The sequence below is a fragment of the Macaca mulatta genome, chromosome 7 (assembly GCF_049350105.2).
Source record: "Macaca mulatta isolate MMU2019108-1 chromosome 7, T2T-MMU8v2.0, whole genome shotgun sequence".
NCBI classification, from domain to species: Eukaryota; Metazoa; Chordata; class Mammalia; order Primates; family Cercopithecidae; genus Macaca; species Macaca mulatta.
The window spans coordinates 165,930,772-165,951,981 of record NC_133412.1 but is presented as its reverse complement, the minus strand read 5'-3'; the positions used below and the strand labels follow the sequence as shown (position 1 = coordinate 165,951,981).

Sequence of the window (21,210 nt, the reverse complement as noted above, 5' to 3'; positions counted from 1 at the left end):
GGGGGCTGAGGTGGGAGGACCTCCTGAGCCCAGGAGGTTGAGGCTGCAGTGAGCTCTGATCACACCACTGTACTCCCACCAGGGCAGCAGAATGAGACGAGACCCCATCTCGGGGAGAAAAAAAAAAAAAAGGCTTCCTGGAGGAGGATGTATAGGAGCTGACCAGGCAAAGACTACAGGGAATGGCATCTCTGGGAGAGGTGACAGATGGTTCTGATCCTAAGCTGGGAATGATGGGAACTAAGGATGGTGGGAGGCTGAGGGGCAGACAGGGCCCAGGGTCCCAAGGGCTGAGGGTGGCTAAGAGTATGCCACAGGTTCTGGCAGAGGACAGGATCCCCATGGCAAAGAGAGGGTCTTCTGAAGCCACCTGGGAAGGAGGTGAGGCTGTGAATGCAGGGCTGGCTGTGCAGAGCTCCAGACCCTTCAGAAAAGGAAATGTCATTTTCAAAAGGGATTTTTATTAAATTCTCCCCACACAATGGCTCCTGCAATCTGCCACAGCTCTGGAGCGTGTCCTGTAGGGAAAGGCCCTGTTTTCCCTGAGGCGGGGCTGGGCTTGTCCATGGGTCCATGGAGCTGGCCCTGCTTGGCGCCCCGACGTGTGTCTGGCTACTTCTTGGGGGGCACAGAGCTGCGGGGTCTGGGGGCACTGGGAGCTAAGGACAGGCTCTGGTGCAGGGGTGGAGGCCTGTCTCTTAACCCACACCCTGAGGTGCTCCTGAGATGCTGGGTCCACCCTGAGGGGCGCGGGGAGCAGCTGTGGCCAGTGCCCCTTCCTCGGCCAGTCCTGGGGAAACTAAGCTCGGGCCCGTCTTTGCAAAGACCGAGGATGGGGTGGGTGTGGGGGACTCATGGGGAATGGCCTGAGGAGCTGCGTGTGAAGAGGGCGCGGGTTTGTTGGCTGCAGCGGCCTGGAGCGCCTCTCTCCTCTCTGAGTCTGTTTCCCTTTCTGTCTCATGAAGAACATGGCCTCTCAGTGTCTCAGTGCTATGACTTGCCCTCAGGAAGTGGTTTTGGCCGCGCATCATGTTATTTTCACAACTGTCCTGCGACGTTGGCCTGGGCACGTCATGGAATGGCCCATGTCCCTGTGCTGCGTGGACGTCGCTGTCGGGAGTGCGCAGCCAGAGCCGGAGCCAGATGTGCGCCTGGGGGTGAGGGAAGGCGCCCCGGGAGGGACTCACAGGAAGTTGGGCTCCCGCACCACCAGGTAGGGTGGGCTCCAGCCGCCGCCGCCACCGTCCAGGGGCCGGTAGACAAAATGGAAGTCGCGCTTGGGCTCGCTGCGCAGCAGGTAGCCCTTGATGCGGTGCGGCAGCGCGTCGTCCGCCAGCTGGAAGCAGCGCCCGTCCACCAGCACGAACAGCCGGTGCGCCTGCGGCCGAGCCACCGCGAACTTCTCCGCGCACTGCTCGCACAGCGCCTGGGCTGGGGTGTCCGCCCGCGACGCCAGCGTCCGCGCCTGCTGCTCGGGCTCCAGGTACGACACGCAGATGAAGTCCTGCGGAGACACGCGGGGCCTGCGGTCACGGCGGGGCCCTGTGTCCCCAGGCACCCTCTTCCGGCCCAGGCCCCTCCCTGGATGGATAGCGGGTGGCGGGCGCCGAAGGGGCTGTGAGTCTGGCACCTGCGCCTTTCCAGTCTCTGCCGTGAGCCTGCAGAGGCTTCCCTGCCTGGCTTCCCAGCTGGGCCGACCGTTCTGGGAGATGAATGAAGAGGCGACTTGGGGTCCCTCCAACAAGGAGCCAGCGCGCCCCCTGGCTGCTGGTCCACAGGCTCCCCACCATTCATTCACTCATACATTCCCTCCCCCACTCCAGGTGAGTTCTCTGCACCCCAGGCGCAATGCTGGGCACAGAAGGCAGCACAGACAAGAAGGGAGACGCGAGCCCCCCCCTGGGCATCCCATAGTGCGGGCGGGCAGCACAGTCCAGCCCCGTAGGGCTGCAAGGGCCCTGGGGCTCTGAGGAGCTGCGTGGGGTAGGGCTTGGTAAAGCGGGAGGGGACCGGGTGAAGGAGGCTGGGCGCAGTCGGGTGGGGAAGGCCCCACCCATAGTGCAGGGCGGGCAGGCCGAGGCGATGCCTGCGGGCTGGGGCTGGGCACTCACAGCACGAGCAGGGCGCCCGCCCGCCGTCCTCCACCCCTGGGGACCCAGCCCCACACCTGCCGGGCTTTGAATCCGCTCCCACTGCCTGTGTGGTCTTGGTTCCTCGAGCCTCGGCTGTAAAGTGGGGATAGCGCCCGCCTACCAGAAATGGGTGAGCAGGTGCTGGAAGCTCCAGCCCGGAGCAGCCTCGCCTTCCCCGGGGCTCAGGGCTGCAGGCAGGGACGCTGCGCGCGGGGCTGCCCCCTTGTGGCCGTCTTGGGAACAGCAGACTTGCACGGGAAGCGGCTGAGGATCCAGCATCGCAGAGACCGTGATGGCCAATGGTGGCTAGGGCTTAGGCGGGGCCGGGCTCCTGTCAAGAGCTTCACGGGGACCGCCCATTTCTTCCAGGAGGGGAAAAGCCCGGCCCACTCCCTCCGTCTTAGTGGCTACCTTAGGGCTCCTTGTCCTCCATTAGGCCTCCCAGGGCACTATCCACCTGCTGGTGACTCTCCGGCTCTGGGCTTCCCTCCCCAGGGAAGGGTGCCCACCCCTCAAGGCATGGGGTGCAGAGGAGGCACTGGGAGGGGGCAGAGGGTAGTGCCCTCCCCAGATCCCAGATGTGGTGCTGAGGGTCCCCCCCAAAGCTTCCGTCTCCCCAACAGTGGGTGGTCCGTTTCACCCATGCTCTGCCTGACTCAGCATCAGGAACCCCTAAGGTGGAAGCAGGAAGTACGGGATGCCTGGGCCAGGCTTGGATCAAGAACATCCGTGTCGCTACAGTCCGTGGGAGGCCGGGGTGTTGGGAGGGGATGGGAACAGAGGTGTGCTGGAGCTGGCTCACACCCGCCGGGGAGAGCCAATCGCATACATTTCTTTCCAGCTCCACATTCAGTGATGCCAAGTTGAAGTTGGCCATGGAGGGCTCACACCATGGAAATGGACAGAAACTAAAATCAGAGCTTTTGTTTTCTCCCCAGAGAGTCAGGTATTAAATTGATTAGCCATTGGGCAGGGAAACTGAGTCCCAGAGTGGGGCAGGGATTGCTGAGGGTCACACAGCAAGTTAGTACAGGGCCAGGTCCAGAACTCAAGCCTCCTGCCTCCCAGGCCTGGGCTCTGCTTATTGTAGATGCATCATCTTGAAAGCCAGGAGTGGGGCTCAGGACTGGTGTGCTCTGGGTGTCAGGGGAGTGAGTCTGCATAGCTGCTCCCAGCTCTGAATGTGCCTGGCTCACTGGTCCAACTCTCTCCTTTTTTTACACACCCAGTCCCGCTCGGTCCCAGGCCTTGGGCTTGGGCCCCTGAGGCATGTGAACCATGGGCTGTGCCCTCCCAGAGGTGATGGCTTCATATGCAGAGGATGATAGGATGTGATATGCACTGTAAAGGGGGAGACTGCAGGAAGCCCAGAGGAGGGCACCCCACCCAGCCTGTGGGAAACGGGGTGTGTGTGTATCAGGGAAGGCTTATCGGAAGAGGGGCTGTTGGAGAAATGGAGTCGTCTTAAAGGATGGGCAGTGACAGCCAGTGAAGAAGGGGAGATTGACCAGCGAGGGCAGAGGCTGAGCAGCCAGTGAACTGGGCTGGGCATGTTTGGGGAACTGGGGGCAGCTGGATTTGATACAGCCTGGGGGGTGGGTGGGGTGATGGACTTGGGGAGGGGCAGGACCGGTTTGAATACTGAACCTGTATAGAGAGAGATATGGGGAGGGGTGGGTCACTGGGTTGGTGGGGGTTACGCAGACCCTTGACAGCTGCTGCATGTGTCCAGGGACTAAGGGATAAGGCTGCAGATCAGCCTGTGGGCTCCTTAAAGGCAGGGACTGCGATGACAAGTCCCCATCTCCAGCCCTTGCAGGGTGCTGGGTTGTAGGAGGCGCTAAGGACTTATGGGTGTGTCTCATTCCTCCCACACCCTTCCTGCTTGCCCAGCGAGAACACCGACGCCTGCTGATATGTTTCCAGACGCACCCAAGTCCTGGACACACGCTGGCAGCAGGGGCTGGGGGCCCTTCCTCTGGTGTGGGGAGTCTCACTGCTCCCCTAAGGCAGGGCTGGGCGGCTGGCGCAGCCAGGCGATGTCACGGCTCCTTAGGCCGCAGGGATGGTGTCTGGGACATGGTCCCATCGGGCCCCTCCCACTCTCAGTCCCAGGCCTCACCTGCACTGAGGAGCGGGAGGCCCGGGCCTTGTTGAGCGTACGCCGGCGCTCCCAGCGATGGATGGAGTCCTGCACCTCCACGCTCAGCTGCCGGGTCACCGTGATCTTGTCGTAGTTCTTGATGTGCTCCAGGGCCCCGTAGGTGGTGGTCAGATAGTAGGAACCTGCGTGGACAAGGGTGTGGAACCTGAGCTAGGACGGCCTCCACCCACCAGAGGCAAGGAGCTTGGCCTGCCCCACCCACCTCCTCCAAGCCCCGCCCACCACCACTGCCTGGGTCACCTGCTTCAACAGCTGAGCTCAACTGCACGCCCACCCTCCACTCTCAGAAAGTTTCCTAGAGTTCAGCCCTGAGCTGTCTGGGCCCTGCTCAAAACTTTTCATTGGCTCCCCTTGGGGACAAAACTCTTGCTTATTTAAAAAATGATTTTTAAAACATTAAAAAATTTAAAGGATACACAAGAGACAGAAACAGAATACCTTCAGTGTGGGGAAGGGGGGTCAGGAGACAGGGTGGGCAGGAGACTTCTCACTGTGTGTGTATCACATATAGATGGTCTGTGAGTTACGATGCTTCCATTTATGATTTTTTGACTTCATGATGGTGTGAAAGCGATATACATTCAGTAGAAACCATGCTTCCAGAACCCATACAACCATCCTGTTTTTTACTTCCAGTACAGTATTCAATACATTACATGAGATATTCAATACTTTATTATAAAATATGCTTTGTGTGAGGTGTTTTTTTTTTTTTTTTTTTTTTTTTGACTAAGTCTGGCTCTGTTGCTCTGTCGCCCAGGCTGGAGTGCAGTGGTGCGATCTCGGCTCACTGCAACCTGCACCGCCTGGGTTCAAGTGATTCTCCTGCTTCAGCCTCCCAAGTAGCTGGGATTACAGGTGCCTGCCACCACGCCCAGCTAAGTTTTGTATTTTCAGTAGAGACGGGGTTTTGCCATGTTAACCATTTTGGTCTTGAATGCCTGACCTCAGGTGATCCACCCATCTCAGCCTCCCAAAGTGCTGGGATTACAGACGTGAGCCACCACGCCCAGCTTGTGTGATTGATTTTTGACACACACACAATAGGCTTTTTGATGATTTTTGCCCAACTGTAGGCTAATGTAAGTGTTTTGAGAATGTTTAAGGTAGGCTAGTCTATGATGTTCAGTAGGTTAGGTGGATTAAATGCATTTCAACTTAAGATATTTTCAATTTATGGTGGGTTTATTAGGACACCACCTCATTATAAATTAAGGAGCTTTTGATATGCTTTAGAATTTTGAGCCATGTGAATGCATTATCTGTTCTAAAGTAATTTTTAAAAAGATGGAGAGGAAATTTTAATTATGGTTATACCATTACATGCAATTTTTAAAGATTTTAAATAAGTATAAAATTTGAATCATTTATGTATCCATTTCTTAAGTTAATTCACATATAACTCACTGGAGCCTCCAACTCCTGGACTCAAGTGATTGCAGGCTGATTTTTAAATTTTCTGTAGAGAAGGGGTCTAGCTATGTTGCCCAGGCTGGTTTTGAACTTCTGGCCTCAGATGATCCTCCTGCCTTGGCCTCACACAATTCTTAATACACAGTTGTTTCCTAAAGTAATTTAAGCTTTGAGATACTTCAGACTGCAACATTTTCATGAACTTTTAAGATAAAAGGCAATATTTTACACGATGCTTACAAATTCATTCTCCTGAGCTTGTTTGGGACTTTGGTTAAAAGGTTTGAGAAATACTAACTTTGTTAAGCCCCCTCATTCTAGAGAGAGAAAACCGAGTCCAGAGAGGGAAGGTGGCTTGGCCAAGGTCATAGAGAGATCAAGGCCCAGAGGAGGGTGAGGAGACCCTGGATACCCTGGTCTCTCTGGTCTCCAGCGCCGCCCACCTCCATGGTGCTTCCTTGGGCTTTCCTGCCACTGGACAGGCCTTTCTGCCCAGTCCTTCCAGTGCCAGGATGATGATTTTTTTCTTTTTTTTTCTTAGATGGAGTTTTGCTCTTGTTGCCCAGGCTGCAGTGCAATGATGTGATCTTGGCACACTGCAACCTCCGCCTCCCAGGTTCAAGCGATTCTCCTGCCTCAGTCTCCTGAGTAGCTGGGATTACAGGCACACACCACCACGCCCGGCTAACTTTTTGTATTTTTAGTAGACATGGGGTTTCACCATGTTGGCCAGGCTGGTCTTGAACTCCTTACCTCAAGTGATCCACCTGCCTTGGCCTCCCAAAGTGCTGGGATTACAGGCGTGAGCCACCGTGCCTGGCCAGGATGATGATTTTTGACACAAGGCAGATTCTGCTAGTGCCCCACTTAAATCACGTCTCCCCCTTCTACCTAACTGAACTGTGCTTTTATTTGGGGAAGTAACATCAGCTGAAATGCTCACTTCCCAGACTCCCTTGCAGCTTGGGTAGAGGCAGGAGACTCTGCTGTGGCCCCTTAGATGTAAGTGGAAGGCTGGGTGGGGCTTCCAGGAAAGTCTTTGAAAGAGACAGACTCAGTGGATATATCCCTTAGGGTTTTTGCCTGTCACCCTTCCTTCTGCCTGGAACCCAGAGGTAGTGGGGTCACTGCAGCTGTCTTCTGATCAGAGGTGGCAGACACAAAGCCAAAGGCCCACATGCTAAGGAAAGATGGAAAGAGCTGGGTCCATAGTTCCCTGGATGCAAAATGCCATCCTTACCAGGTGCTTAGCCTGGACTTCTTGATGCAAGAGACAAACCAATTCCTTGCTCTGACTTAAGCCACTATTAGTTACTTTTGTGAGTTACGTGCAGCCCAAAGCATTCCTAACTGGTACACTGGGTGAAGCTGGCCCACACATCTGCACCAATTCTACAGCCAATATGGGACAAGTTCACACCCCAGTTCAGTAGGTGGTAAGTGGGGGGGTAAGATAAAAGGGTTTATGGCCACAGGATCACCCATCCTTTCATAGCAGCATAGAAAAGAGATGGCTGGGCGCAGTGGCTCACGCCTGTAATCTCAGTACTTTGGGAGGCCGAGGCAGGTGGATCACTTGAGGTTAGGAGTTCCAGACCAGGCTGGCCAACATGATGAAACCCTGTCTCTACCAAAAGTACAAAAATTAGCTGGGCATGGTGGCGCCTGCCTGTAATCCCAGCTACTCTGGAGGCTGAGACAGGGGAATCGCTTGAACCTGAGAGATGGAAGTTGCAGTGAGCCGAGATCATGCCATTGCACTCCAGCCTGGGTGACAGAGTGAGATTCCATCTCAAACTTAAAAAAAAAAAATAAATAAGAGACATTTTTGAAAAAACTAAATTAAAGCTACCACGGAGGTTGGCTTGGTGTCCCTAATAAGAAGAACCACTAAACTACTTATTTATCTCCATTTTAAGTTGGGTTTAAAGCCCCAGGCCAGGAAGTCAGCTCTGGTGCCCCCAGCCCTAGCTGCGCCGAGTCCATGTCCTCTACCTGGCATCCCTCAGTCGTCCTGTTTCCTGTCTGGCTTATGTCTTCCTGGCTGGGAATGGAGAGGTGAGTGCAGTGTGCTGACTGTAAACCTTCAGTTTTGGAGTCAGAGAACAGGATCTAGGTCTTTGTACCGTAGCAGCCAGCCCTGTAATTCAGGTGAGCTAATGGTCTCTCTATGCCTCAGTTTCCTCATCTGCAAATGCCATAACGTTGTGAAAAGGAAATGATTATGTGTGAAGTACAGGGCCTCGGAATGCGTGAATAACGCATGGTGGCTATGAGGCCTCAGGGAGGTGCTCTGGGGGCGTCTCATCCTCATGGGTGAAAGGGGAGCAGCCAAGCCCTGCTGCTGCACGTTTTCCTGCTGGACCCCGGCTTCTTTGTGAGGCCGCTCTCTCTGCCAACTTCCCTCTTTGACTCGGGGCCATGAAATGCCTGCCAGGACCACTAGGTGGCAGGCGGCCCCACCGTGAGTTTTGGAGCAGGCTGTTCTCTCCGGGGCGAATGCATTGATTAGAAAAACCCACTGCCCCTGGAAAGATACCAGCCTGGCATGGCCAGCTCTCAGGCAGACTAGGGAAGGGACATGGGCAAAGGGGGCCATGAGGGTACTTTTGGGACCAGCCTGGCCAGGATTTTAGGAGAGGCTAGGATTCTGGGCTGGCTCCAGCCAGGTGCCCAGCAGCTGCCTGGGTCACCTGTCTGCCCCATGACTTCACGGGGGCAGGGGGTGGGGGGAGTGGGAACACAAGAGAGAGGCTAGAAAGGGGGCAGGGGTCCCAGCAAGCCGGCACTCAGGCCCTTCCTTGCACAAGTCCCTGATGTCTCCTGCCCCAGATGCCTGCTGCAAGGAAAGTGGGATCCTTTTGCTAAACTGCAGCACATGGAACAGGCTGAGAGAATTTGAAGGTCCCAAGGTGCACAGAATCCGACTTGCAGGCTTTCTGTTGAACACAGAATGGCTTGCTCACCTGAACTGCGAAACACAGGAAGACAGGGCCCAGCTCCATCTCTCATCCTGCCCCATGTGCTAAGGTCTGAATGTTCGGGTCCCCCTACCCCCAAATCCTATGTTGAAATCCTAACCTCCAATGTGATGGTGTTAGGAGGTGGGGCCTTTGGGAGGTCATTAGGTCATGAGGGTGGAGCCCTCATAAATGGGATTAGTGCCCTTATAGAAGAAGTGCCAGCTGGGCATGGTGGCTCACACCTGTAATCCTAGCACTTTGGGAGGCTGAGGCAGGCAGATCACTTGAGATCAGGAGTTCGAGACCAGCCTGGCCAACATGGTGAAGCCCTGTCTGTACTGAAAATACAAAAATTAGCCAGGTATGGTGGCATGGGCCTATAAGCCCAGCTACTTGGGAGGCTGAGGCCGGTGAATTGCTTGACCCTGGGAGGCAGAGGTTGCAGTGAGCCAAGATTACAGCACTGCACTCCTGTCCGGGTGACAGACAGAGACTCTGTCTCAAAAAAAAAAAAAAAAAAGTACCAGAGAGCTGCCTTGTCCCTTCTGCCATGTGAAGATACAACAAGAACCCACCATCTATGAGCCAGAAACTGGGGTTCTCACCAGATACTGAGTCTGCTGGTGCCTTGATCTTGGACTTCCCAGCCTCCAGAACTGAGAGACATACATTTCCATGGTTCCAGAGTTACCCAGTTTATGGTATTTTATTAAGCATCCCAAACAAACTAACACCCAGCCACCTCTGCAGAATACAAGAGCACCCAGACAGTTTGAAAACTACCAATCTAGCCTGATGTCTTCACTTCCGCGAGCCAGAGAGGTTAGGTGACTTGCCCAGGGTTTCCAGTCAGTCAGAGGCAGAACTGAGCCCCAAATCCAGCCTCCAGACTGCTCTTTTTACTCCACTTTGTGTTAGTTCTCTCAGATTCTAGCAACTTAAGTTCCCAAGAGTCTGGGGATTCTGGGAACCCCCATCTCCCACCCTAAACATCTCTGAGCTCTGTCAGGGCTCAGGCTTCCTCCCAACCTGCACTGCAGAGGTTGAGGCAATCAGGTACCTCTGCATCACCACCCCACTAAGCCAGGAGGGCTAAGCCAGGGAAACTCAGAAACACCACCTCACCCGTGCCCCTCTGCCCTGGGACCCAGATCCATTGAGATGAAGGGTCCAGGCTGTTGAAAGGTGGAAACCCCTGCCCTCGCTGGAGAGCCCCAAGGTCATCTCGATGCCACAGGTAAACGCCTGCAAGGCTGGCTGTCCTAGGTGCTGTACCTCCCACACCCTGATTATTGAAGTAGGGCAGAGAGAGGTGCAGGGATGTGTCCGTGCCACGCCGCTCCCCCCAACCCTGGTGGTGTGCACAGTGTGGTGTGGGTTTGTCCTCTGGCCCTTGGAGCTGCCATGGGTAAGGTGTGACACTGCCCTGGTCAGAGAGGGCTGCCAGGAGGGACACTGTGCCCCCTGCCCTCCCTATGGGGCCAGAGGTGGGGTGGAGGACTCTGCCTACTCAAGTCTGGCAAAAGGGCTGGATGCAGGGCATGCAGGCAGCCTTGGTCAGGAACTATTTAGGACCTTTATGAACTTTCTTCGTACTTTGACTTGTCCTCCAAATACTTGAAGTAGCCCAGAATTGACATGCTGTCAGGTCTCAAGAACTTCTCTCTTTCTCACCCAAATCCCCTAGGCTTCTGGGAACAGGAAGAAGGATCCCAGGAGGCCATGGCAGGATTGGGGTGGGTGATGCAAGTCCATAGGAGAGGGCTGCTAGCCCAAGGATGTCCCTGCCCTTTTCCTGCTCAGCAACCGTCCCTGTGGTTCTTCTGTGTGCATGCTGAGAGCTTCCCTTCCTTGGGGAAACCAAGGAAGAAGGCCCACAAGGGCCTGATGAGGTAGAAGTCCCAAAGTGTGGGATGCAGAATGAAGCATTAATTCATTCACACAAGGCTATCAGCCTTACTTGTCTTGTTCTACACCACAGCCCATGTGTCTGGCATGGATAAATGGGTGGGTGGATGAGTAGAGGGGTAGATGGGTGAGTGGATGGGTAGATGGATGGATGGATGGTAGATGAATGGGTGGGTGATTGGGTAGGTGGGTGGATGGGTAGATGAATATGTGGAGGGTGGGCAAATATGTGGATGGGTGGGTGAGTGAATATGTGGGTGGGTGGGTGAATATGTGGGTGGGTGGGTGGATGGTAGGTGGATGGGTAGATGAATATGTGGATGGGTGGATGAGTATGTGGAGGGTGGGCGAATATGTGGATGGGTGGGTGAGTGAATAAGTGGATGGGTAGGTGGATGGATAGATGGATATGTGGATGGGTAGATGAATATGTGGGTGGGTGGGCAAATATGTGGATGGGCAGATGGGTGGGTGCATGGATGGATGGATGGATAGGTAGATGGGTGGGTGGTTAGGTGGATGAGTGGATGCATGGATGGATGGGTGCATGAATGGGTGGGTGGGTGGGTGGATGGATGGATGGATGGGTAGATGGTTATGTGGATGGCTGGGTGAATACATGGATGGGTAGATGAGTGTATAGATGGATGGATGGATGGATGGATGGATGGATGGATGGATGGATGGATGGATAGGTGGGTAGGTGGATGGGTGAATGGATGGATGGATGGATGGATGATGGATGGGTGGATGGATGGATGGATGGATGGGTGGATGGGTGGGTGGTTAGGTAGGTGAGTGGATGCATGGATGGATGGGTGCATGAATGGGTGGGTGGATGGATGGATGGATGGATGGGTAGACGGTTATGTGGATGACTGGGTGAATACATGGATGGGTAGATGAGTGTATAGATGGATGGATGGTTGGATAGGTTGGTAGGTGGACGGGTGAATGGATGGATGGATGACGGATGGGTGGGTGGATGGATGGATGGGTGGATGGGCAGATGGATATGTAGATGGCTGGGTGAATATGTGGATGAGTGCATAGATGGATGGATGGATGGATGGATGGATAGATGGATGGATAGGTTAATGGATGGATGGATGACGGATGGGTGGGTGGATGGATGGATGGGTGGATGGGTAGATGGTATGTGGATGGGTGGATGAATATGTGGATGGGTGAGTGAATATGTGGATGGGTGGGTGGGTGAATATGTGGATGGGTAGGTGGTTTGATGAGTAGATGGATGCATGGATAGATGATGGGATGATGGATGGGTGGATGGATGGATAGTTGGATAGATGGAGAGGTGGGTGAGTCGGTAGATGGGTGGGTGGTTGGGTGGATGAGCGGATGCATGGATGGATGGGTAGGTGAATGGGTGGATGGATGACCATATGGATGGACAGATGAATAGATGGATGGATAGATGGCTACACTGGGCAGCAGATAACCATTGCTGAAGAAACCTTGGCTTCTCTTGAATTCCTGGACCTCCTGGAAGATAACTTGTTCCCATTACAGGACATTTTTAACCACAGAGAAAAAAAAAAGTAGATATAGAGGTCCCAGTGCCACAAGCCAAAGTTATATATGACAGTGAACGTCATGGCTTTAACATGCTCCCCTGAGCTGTCAACAACTCACAGAACTATCTCATCAAACTATCACCCCAGAGACTGGAACATGCAAAAAAAATGCAAACAGATGCAAAGAGTGTCTGCTCATCTCAAGAACCACAAAGCCCAAGGGGGACCCTCAGGGCCTGGGAGGATGGTTCCCTCCTTTGAGGCTGATGTCTCAGAGGGGAAGTCAGGGCTCTGTCAGAGCTGATATCTGGACTGGCTGCCCCTCAGGAAATTCTTGGTGGATGGGTGGCTGAGGCTAAGTGGGTGGAAGGATGTGGTGGGAAGGGGGAAAGGGGAAGGGAAACTGAGCATGGGGTGGACCAAACCACATCTCTGCCTTCATCCTATTGGGGAGTGCAGGGCTTCTTACTCATATCATTAACTTCCCGCTGACGGAGGTCCTGACCCAGGGCTTATGAGCAAGGGGCCGAGAGTCCCTGGGGGTCACCCCTGTCTAAGAACCAATTGTCACTGTCTCTCAGACTCTTACTGTGAGCACTGCCTGCCACTTCAGCCACTTCTTTTACACTACTATCTCCTGCTGTTCCTGCTACAAAGACTGCCTTTCCCCCTTTTTTTAATCAGCTGCCTGTATTTTTCTTTCATTGCTCAGCTCAGATGTCACCTCCTCCAGGAAGCCTCCCCTGACTGCACAGTCTGGGTAACATGCTCCTATGCCTTCTGGGATTCCAACTATTCCAGCACTTGTTACGTGGAGGTGGCACAGTCTCTTCACTGGCTCATCTCTCCCCCTAATCTGTGAGCTCCCGCAGGACAGGACCTGTGTAGGATTCACATTTGCATCCATGGGTCCAGAGTTCAGCAGGAGTCTGGTATCCAGGAGGTGCTTCTTGGACCACTAGAGTGCCCGTGGTATGGCTGAGTTGGGGGTGTGCAATGCACCTGATGGGCAGGGGGTGGTGACTCACCCTCCCCCAGCTGCAGGGCGGGGTCCATGAGCTCCATCATGTACTCCACATTGAGAAGCATCTCTGTGAGGTTGCTGCGGGCCAGCACATACATGAGCACAGGCAGGAAGTCATCCGCCCCATAGGGCTTCCCTGGGAAGAAGAAGGAGGCAGAGGGAGATGAGTTCCAGGCTCTCCTTGTGAGATGCTCTCTGCCCAGGGTAGGGGACAGTGGTTTGCTGAGTGTGGATGGCGATCCCTGGAAGAGGAATGCTCCTGCTCTCATGACAGAGAGGACCCAGGGAGCAGCCTCCTCGGGAGGCCTGAGAAACAGTCCAGGTTTAGGAAGAAGGAACTGAGAAAGTGCCCTCGGCTGGGAGGAGCAAGACCCTGACCCCTTCCCCTTTCCTAGTCCTCCCTCTCCATGACCACCCCTTGCCGCTTGCTTGACAGTCAAATTCACATCACATTTATTTGCAGACCCACCCAGAAGCATTTATGGCTCCTGGCAAGGTTCCCTGTCCCCACTAATCACACATGTCCCTCCCACCTGCGAAACAGAAACCTCTTCCTCACCCAGACACTACGAGACCTGAAATGTCACCATTCAGCCTTCTTCCTTTTTTGGGTTAAACAGTGCCCTTTCCTAAGGCCTTCTTTTAACATGTAAAGACCCCTGGAAGTATCATCTCATCACTACTGCCTTTGAAGGAGATGTTCACAGATCTCAGAGCATCCTGACAGCAACAGACACCTTGCGCGGCAGATGGAAGGCGCTCTATAAAGGAACAGTGGCAGAAAGCAGGGTGGAAGGTGGGTCTGAAAGGCATCTCCCCAGTGTGGCTCCCGGCTGGCTCTGAAGATTGCCTATTTGGCAATGCAAAGCCCAAGGCTGGAACTGTGGGCGGAGAATTCTGACCAGAATAGAATCTTCCTGCAGGTCCTTGGCTGATCTTCTAGCCAGACTCTGCAAGTGCACTGGAGAAATGAAGCTTGGGTGAGCAGTTCTGCATGGTGGGAATGGCCATGCCTGGTCCCCAGCCCACCTTCTCACTTCCTCTAACCAAATGGAGTCCAGGGCTCAGACAAAGGTCTTCAGACTCAGCTGGGGGTTACCAGGTCTGGATGTGAGCCCCAGAATAACCCATGCCAGTGCTGCTACCTTTGTGTTTTGGGTGAGATTAATAATCCATCCAAGCACATGCTAAGCAATTTATAGCTCTCGCAAAAAGTGTATTTCTACTTGACATGTTTACAAAGGATTTAGGGGACCATCAGGAAATATACCTGATAAAACAGCAACATCTCAATCAAAATTTGAAAACCATCAGGACAAATATAAATTACCAGAGAGATGGTACTATAGGAAACATAAAAATACAAATAAGCAAGAACCTACACAACTACTCTTTTACAGCAGCAAATTTGGCTTTGAGTTTCCTGCTGGCCAAAGCAAAGAGGGAAAACACAATCAGTTATATTCTCACTGTCCATGAAGAAAAAAATATACCTATTTCTTGGGGGAATCATTATTTTTCTATCTCTTAGCTCTAAAATAAAATTTTCACATGTGGCTTCATCTGGGGACATGGAGAGACATGACTGGCAAGTTCCTATCGCACACACGGATGTTTGACTGGTGATGGTCCTCCCATTGTGTCAGGTGTGGCTCATGGCAAGCACTTCCACGGCAGGAAGCAACTTTTCTTTTCCCTTTTTTTTTTTTGAGACATCGTTTCGCTCTTGTCGCCCAGGCTGGAGTGCAGTGGTGCCATCTCGGCTCACTGCAACCTCCACCTCCTGGGTTCAAGCGATTCTCCTGCCTCAGCCTCCCGAGTAGCTGGGATTACAGGCGTGCGCTGCCATACCCAGCTAATTTTTGTATTTTTAGTAGAGACGGGTTTTCACCATGTTGGCCAGGCTGGTCTGGAACTCCTGACCTCAAGTGATCCACCTGCCTCAGCCTCCTAAAGTGCTGGGATTACAGGTGTGAGCCACGGTGCCCGGCCTTTGAGACAGGGTTTCACTCTGTCGCCCAGGCTGGAGTATAGTGGCTTAATATCAGCTCACTTGCAACCTCGACTTCCTGAGCTCAAGCAATCTTCCCACCTCAGCCTCCTGAGTAGCTGGGACTACAGGCACATACCACCACGCTCAGCTAATTTTTGTATGTATGTATTTTTTTGTAGAGATGGGGTTTTGCCATGTTGCCCAGGTTGTCAAATTTCATAGTGAATTCTGCACATTCACATCTGTCCTTGTAACAATGAGGCTGCCCGCTCCCTGAATAAAATACTTCAGAGAGCTAAAGTGACCCTCCTGGGCAACTGCACGCTACACTGCTGAGAGGCACAGTGTGAAGGCCGAGTCTCCAAGCCCAGACCTGGGTTCAAATCCCAGTTCTCCTACTCACCAGCTGTGGACTATAGCAAGCTCCTTCCCTCCTCTCACCTCAGCAGGGAGGTTGGAGAACGAGGTGCCCGAGGATTTTTGAGGATTAATTGAAATGGTGCAGGTGGTCACAGCCATAGCAAAGCCCGAGGCAAAAGGAAAACTGTGTGCCCCATATGTGTTTATCAAAACAGCCTCTCATAGTTTGAACCAGGTGGAAAAAGTTAACAAACGTGCTATACTCAAGAAACAACGACTGTATCTAAAATCTGGTTGCCAATATGTTCGCTTTCTACTGTCAGCCATCACAAAAGTATGTGGGCCTGGAAACCGCAGGCTGATTGGAAATGACTGTTCCCATCGCACAGTAACGCAGGATCATAAAACAGACAACAGCCTGACTTCACTGAAAATGTGGCGGCCAGGCGTGGTAGCTCATGCCTGTAATTCCACGACTCTGGGAGGCCCAGGCAGGCGGATCACCTGAGGTCAGGAGTTTGAGACCAACCTGGCCAATGTGGGGAAACGCCATCTCTACTAAAAATACAAAAATTAGCAAGGCATGGCGGCGTAAGCCTGTAATCCCAGCTACTCCGGAGTCTGAGGCACGAGAATCACTTGAACCTGGGAGGCGGAGGTTGCAGTGAGCCAAGATTGTGCCACTGTACTCCAGCCTGGGCAACAAAGTGAAACTCTGTCTCTAAAAAAAGGTGGATATTTTGTTCATCATGGCTTTTTCATTAATTTTTATTTTTTTTAAAAAAATACTGCATTAAAATAGTACTTATCTTGTCACATGAGCCCAAGTTCTACTCCTAGTTATATATACACCTGAGAGAAACAAAAACATATTTCCACACAGAGACCTGCACACAAATGTTCATGGCAGTATTGGCCATAATAGCCAAGAAGTGGAGATGGCTACTTGTCCATCACTTGTGGATACACAGGCAAAATGTGCATGCATACCATGGAAGTCTTTGGGAATGAAAAGGAACAAGCTACTCATACATGCTCTGATACTGATATTTGTTCATTTTTTTGAGACCGGGTTATGAGACTGGCTATTTTTTTTTTTCTTTTTGTATTTTTGTTAGAGACAGGGTTTTGCCATGTTGCCCAGGCTGGTCTCGAAGTCCTGGGCTCAATGATCCACCGGCCTCGTCCTCTCAAAGCGCCGGATTAAAGGCGTGAGCCACCGCGCCTGGCCGCTGTGATATTGATAGACCGTGATGATACTATGCTAAGTGGAAGAAGTCAGCCATGGAAGACTGCATATTGTACGTATGATAGGATTCCATCTGTATGCAACGTCCAGAATAAGCAAATCCACAGAGACAGAAAGCAGATGAGTGGTTGCCTGGAGTTGGGCAGAAAAGAGAACAGGGAGTGATTTTTAATGGGTACAGTTTCTTTTTGGGGTGATAAAAATGTTTTGGAATTGGAGTAGTTTTAGTCATATGACCTTGCAAATATACTGAAAACCACTGAATTGTTTTAAAAATTATGTGTATATATACATACACACACATATATATAAAATTTATCTTTGTGGTTGAGTTTCTTGGGCATCCCCCTGCATTTTGCCCCTAAGGCGAGTGTCTCCCTCACTTCCCACAAACCCTGGCCCTGCAGGTAATACTTAGGGCAGAGGCTGGCACAAAATGAGGACTTGGTCAAGGACCGCCAGTATGAGTGGGTACAGGTGTGGGCCCTGCACACAGGGAGACAGAAGATGTGAGTCAGAGGTGGTTCCTGCCCTTAGGACCCTCCCAGGCTGAAGCCCATGGTCTGGCCAGGGGTTGTGATTTCAGGGTCACATTCAGCTGACCAGGGGGGTCTCGTGTTCCTTGCCTGCGCAGTCTGTTCTAGCCTGGTGTGAGCACCGGAGACTAGTGGTTGCTTTCCTTCCTTCTGCATTGTCCAGTCTCTCTTTTCTTTTTCTTTTCTGTAGATGGGGTCTCACTCTTGTCGCCCAGACTGGAGTGCAGTGGTGTGATCTCGGCTCACTGCAACCTTTGCCTCCCAGGTTCAGGCGATTCTCTCGTCTCAGCCTCCTGACTAGCTGGGATTATAGGTGCTCACCACCACGCCTGGCTACTTTTTTTTTTTTTTTAAGTAGAGATGGGATTTTGCCATGTTGACCAGGCTGGTCTCGAACTCCTGACCTCAAGTGATCCACTCGCCTCAGCTTCCCAAAGTGCTGAGCTTACAGGCATAAGCCACCGCACACTTGGCTCCAGTCTCTATTTTCAAAGTAACAGAACTCCTGACTTTTAGCCAGGATAAGGCCACCCCAAATAAAGACTCCATTTCCCATCTTCCTGCATAGCCTGGGCGGCCTCGTCTCTTAAGTCCTGGCTCCTGCAGTATACCACTGCAACCATGGAGGCCTCCAGTCGTTTTTGTCTAGTGAATGTGGATTCTGCTCATGGCCCATCCTTGGTTAATTTTTTAGACAATGCGGCCCCGTGTGACCTGCCTTTCTGGCCACGCTCTCTTTCTACATCTGCAAAATGGGCCAGCAACTGGGATGCAGAGGACACCCCAAATGTCCGCAGGGCCACAGGTGAGAAACCCTGCTTGAGGAAGTAATGACTTTCAGCCAAAGGATGGCCCAACTGGGGCCCTAGGTCTGAGGACTTCAGGGCGGGCCATGTGAGTATGAAGGGGACAGGAAGGGAGGGGGCCCAGGATTGTGGCTTTGTACTCCCTGGCTATGGAAGGTCCTTTACCCGCTCTTCTTCCCATGTTTTCCTTGAGGAATCTTGACCAACAATCCCATGTTCCTACTCATTTGACTCATCCTTCAAGATCTGCCTCCTCCAACTCCAAGAAGCCCTCCTGGGCTGCCCTGGGGTTGCAGATGCTTACTCTACTTTCCATCTTCCAATTTGAGATGACATTCTGCCTCCATCACCCTCCCACATAACATCCCACTAGGTTGCACCACAGCCCATTCCCTGAACTCTGAATGCACTCTCCCCTCTCCAGGCCTTTGCACACACAGTTCCCCCTGCTTGGGAGCCCCTCCCTACCTTCCCGTTATCAACTTCTCCTTGTGCTCTCCCACATCCTCCAGCACAGCTGGATCGTTCCTGCTCTGGCTCCCATATCCCTTGACTGATTCAGAACCTGCCCCCTTCTTCACATTGTGAGTATGCTGAGGGCAGGGATGGAGGCTGTGTGAGCCAGAGTGAGTCACTAACCCTCTCTGAGCCTCTCTCGCATCACTGCCTTTCCAGCCCCCTGCATAGGCTTGGGACGTAGGCTACTGACAATGGACTGAACTATGTCCCATGTGTGTTCTTACTGGGTACCACTGTCCTGCCAGGGGTAGGGTCATGGTCATAGACACTGAGATGTCCTGTGGGCCTTAGACAGTGGTGTCCTGGGAAATGCTTAACAACTGGCTCTCTGAAGGAAAAAAATCAACCTTGATTTGTAGCATTTGCCAATTTCCATGATCTAAATATTTCCACAATTTCCAACTTCAAGCTACCAACGAGAACACAGAGCTGGGAAGAGATGCACACAGTCAGTTCCCATGAGCTGATGTGAGCTGACTCCAGCACCCCACTGGCCTTAGTTTATCACGTCCAACCATGCTGTGAGGAAATTGAGGCTCAGAGATGGGAGAAATTTGCTCAAAGCCCTACAGCTGGTCAGTAGCAGAGCTGGGACTAGAATCTGGGTTCTGGCTGTTGATGTTGGTGAGACAGTATCCATACAGGCATGATAGCTCCTCATGGACCAACACAAGCTTCAAACATTGTTTACACGTACTGGGTCCCAGCCCAACCTTTTGGCAGTTAGGGCTGCACGCTCCTTCCTGAGCAGCCTGGAACCCCAGGCTCGGGGCTCAGCCCTGAGCACATAGGGGCCTCAGGAAGTGCCACTGGGATGTTAGCTGCGAAATCCTTCTCCTGTGAGCTGAACATCTGTCTTGGGTGGACCAGAGATCACGTCCATTTGGCTGTGCATCCAAATGCCCTGCTGGTTGCAGCCTCCACTTCCTGGTGATTTCTGCTTTCTTTTTTGCCAGGTCACATCTGTTTGCCATCTGTAGGTAGCTGATCACATTTCAAAAAGCTGGCTGGGGTTTTATGCATATTTCATCTGCTGGGAGATTTTTGGAGAAGGAAAGCTCTCTTTAAGATCAAAATGAGCTGAAGGGGTGCTCAGCTGGATCACACAGACAATGAGGATTAGAAAGGCCCTAACTCCAGCCTGGGCAACATAGTGAGACTTTGTCTTTACTAAAAAAAAAAAAAATCAGCTGGGTGTGGTGGCATGCATCTGTAGTCCCTGCTACTCTGGAGGCTGAGGTAGGAGGACGTGCTTGAGCTCGGGAGGTTGAGGCTGCAGTTAGCTATGATTGTGCCACTGCACTCCAGCCTGGGTGACAGGGCGAGGAAGCATTGTCTAAAAGAGGAGCTAGCAAATTTTTTTCTGTAAAAGGCCAGAAAGTATGTATTTTTAGTTTCATGGGCCACACGGTCTCTGTCCTAACTATTCAACTCGGCCCTTAGAACACAAGCAGCCCTAGATGCTGAGTATGGATATGGGTAGTGTTCCAATAAAACTTTATTTGCAAAATCAGGTGGTAGGACAGAGTTGGCTGGGAGGGCCACAGTTTGCAGACCCTGAGGGAGAGGAAAGGATTGAGCATCTTATCAAAACTACTTCCTACCCCACCCCCCACCCAGGGCCCCCATTTGTTCACTGGGCTCTTAGTGAAGGCCAGTGGCTGATGCTGCAACCCTGGGGCAGCCGGAGGCTCATGACTGTGCCCCGCCCTGGTCCTAGCTTTCCACCAAGATTCCGACTTAAAGCCACTTTTTTCCTCCCAGAAGTCTTCCTTGAAGACCTCCTTGGCTAGGCCCAATGCCCTTGTAATGGTTCTCCCCAGTCCTGGCATTGCAGAATGGGAAAGTCAATATCACATGTTAACTCAGAGAGGCCTTCCCTGACCACCCAGTCCCAGGACAGCAAACTCCTCCAACCCTCCTCAGACCCCCTACCCTGCTTTATCCACCCCAGTTGCACGTTTCACCTTGGAGGATATATTTTGCATTTCTGTTTACTTGTTATTGCCTATCTCTCCTCCTTGAATGAAAGTTTTACTTGGGCAGGTACCTTATCTTGTTCACTGTTTATATCTGAAACCTCAATGGTACCTGGTCTATAGTAGGTATTTAATAAACATATTTGCTAAAAGCATGAATGAATATCAGTTATCACACTGCAAGACGCTTGCTTGTTTAATGCTTGTTTTTAGCTTGAATTATGAACATCTTAAAAACATGGGCTGGGTCTTCCTGGGTTTTGCTCTTTTTTTTTTTTTTTTTTTTTTTGAGACGGAGTCTCGCTCTGTCGCCCAGGCTGGAGTGCAGTGGCGCGATCTCAGCTCACTGCAAGCTCCGCCTCCCGGGTTCACGCCATTCTCCTGCCTCAGCCTCCCGAGTAGCTGGGACTACAGGCGCCCACAACCGCGCCCGGCTAATTTTTTGTATTTTTAGTAGAGACAGGGTTTCACCGTGGTCTCGATCTCCTGACCTTGTGATCCGCCCGCCTCGGCCTCCCAAAGTGCTGGGATTACAGGCGTGAGCCACCGCGCCCAGCCGGGTTTTGCTCTTAACATCTGCATTGTCGGCCGGGCGCGGTGGCTCATGCCTGTAATCCCAGCACTTT

The 21,210-nt window shown here is 52.4% G+C and overlaps 1 protein-coding gene across 5 annotated transcripts in view; it reads right to left on the bottom strand.

The window, feature by feature from the left end:
• Window positions 1-444: 444 nt before the first annotated feature.
• RIN3 (Ras and Rab interactor 3) overlaps window positions 445-21,210 on the bottom strand; it is a 183,844-nt gene continuing 163,078 nt past the window's right edge. For 3 of the 5 annotated variants that reach the window (XM_015144395.3, XM_015144396.3, XM_028851773.2), the window contains 3 exons: window positions 13,147-13,278; window positions 4,255-4,418; window positions 445-1,504 (listed from right to left, as the gene is read on the bottom strand). In XM_015144395.3, the coding sequence (XP_014999881.3) occupies window positions 1,184-1,504; window positions 4,255-4,418; window positions 13,147-13,278 (617 nt within the window). In that variant the 3' untranslated portion in view covers window positions 445-1,183. The remainder of the gene's footprint in view (window positions 1,505-4,254; window positions 4,419-13,146; window positions 13,279-21,210) is intronic. The other 2 variants (XM_015144397.3, XM_077941644.1) reach the window with 1 other exon arrangement.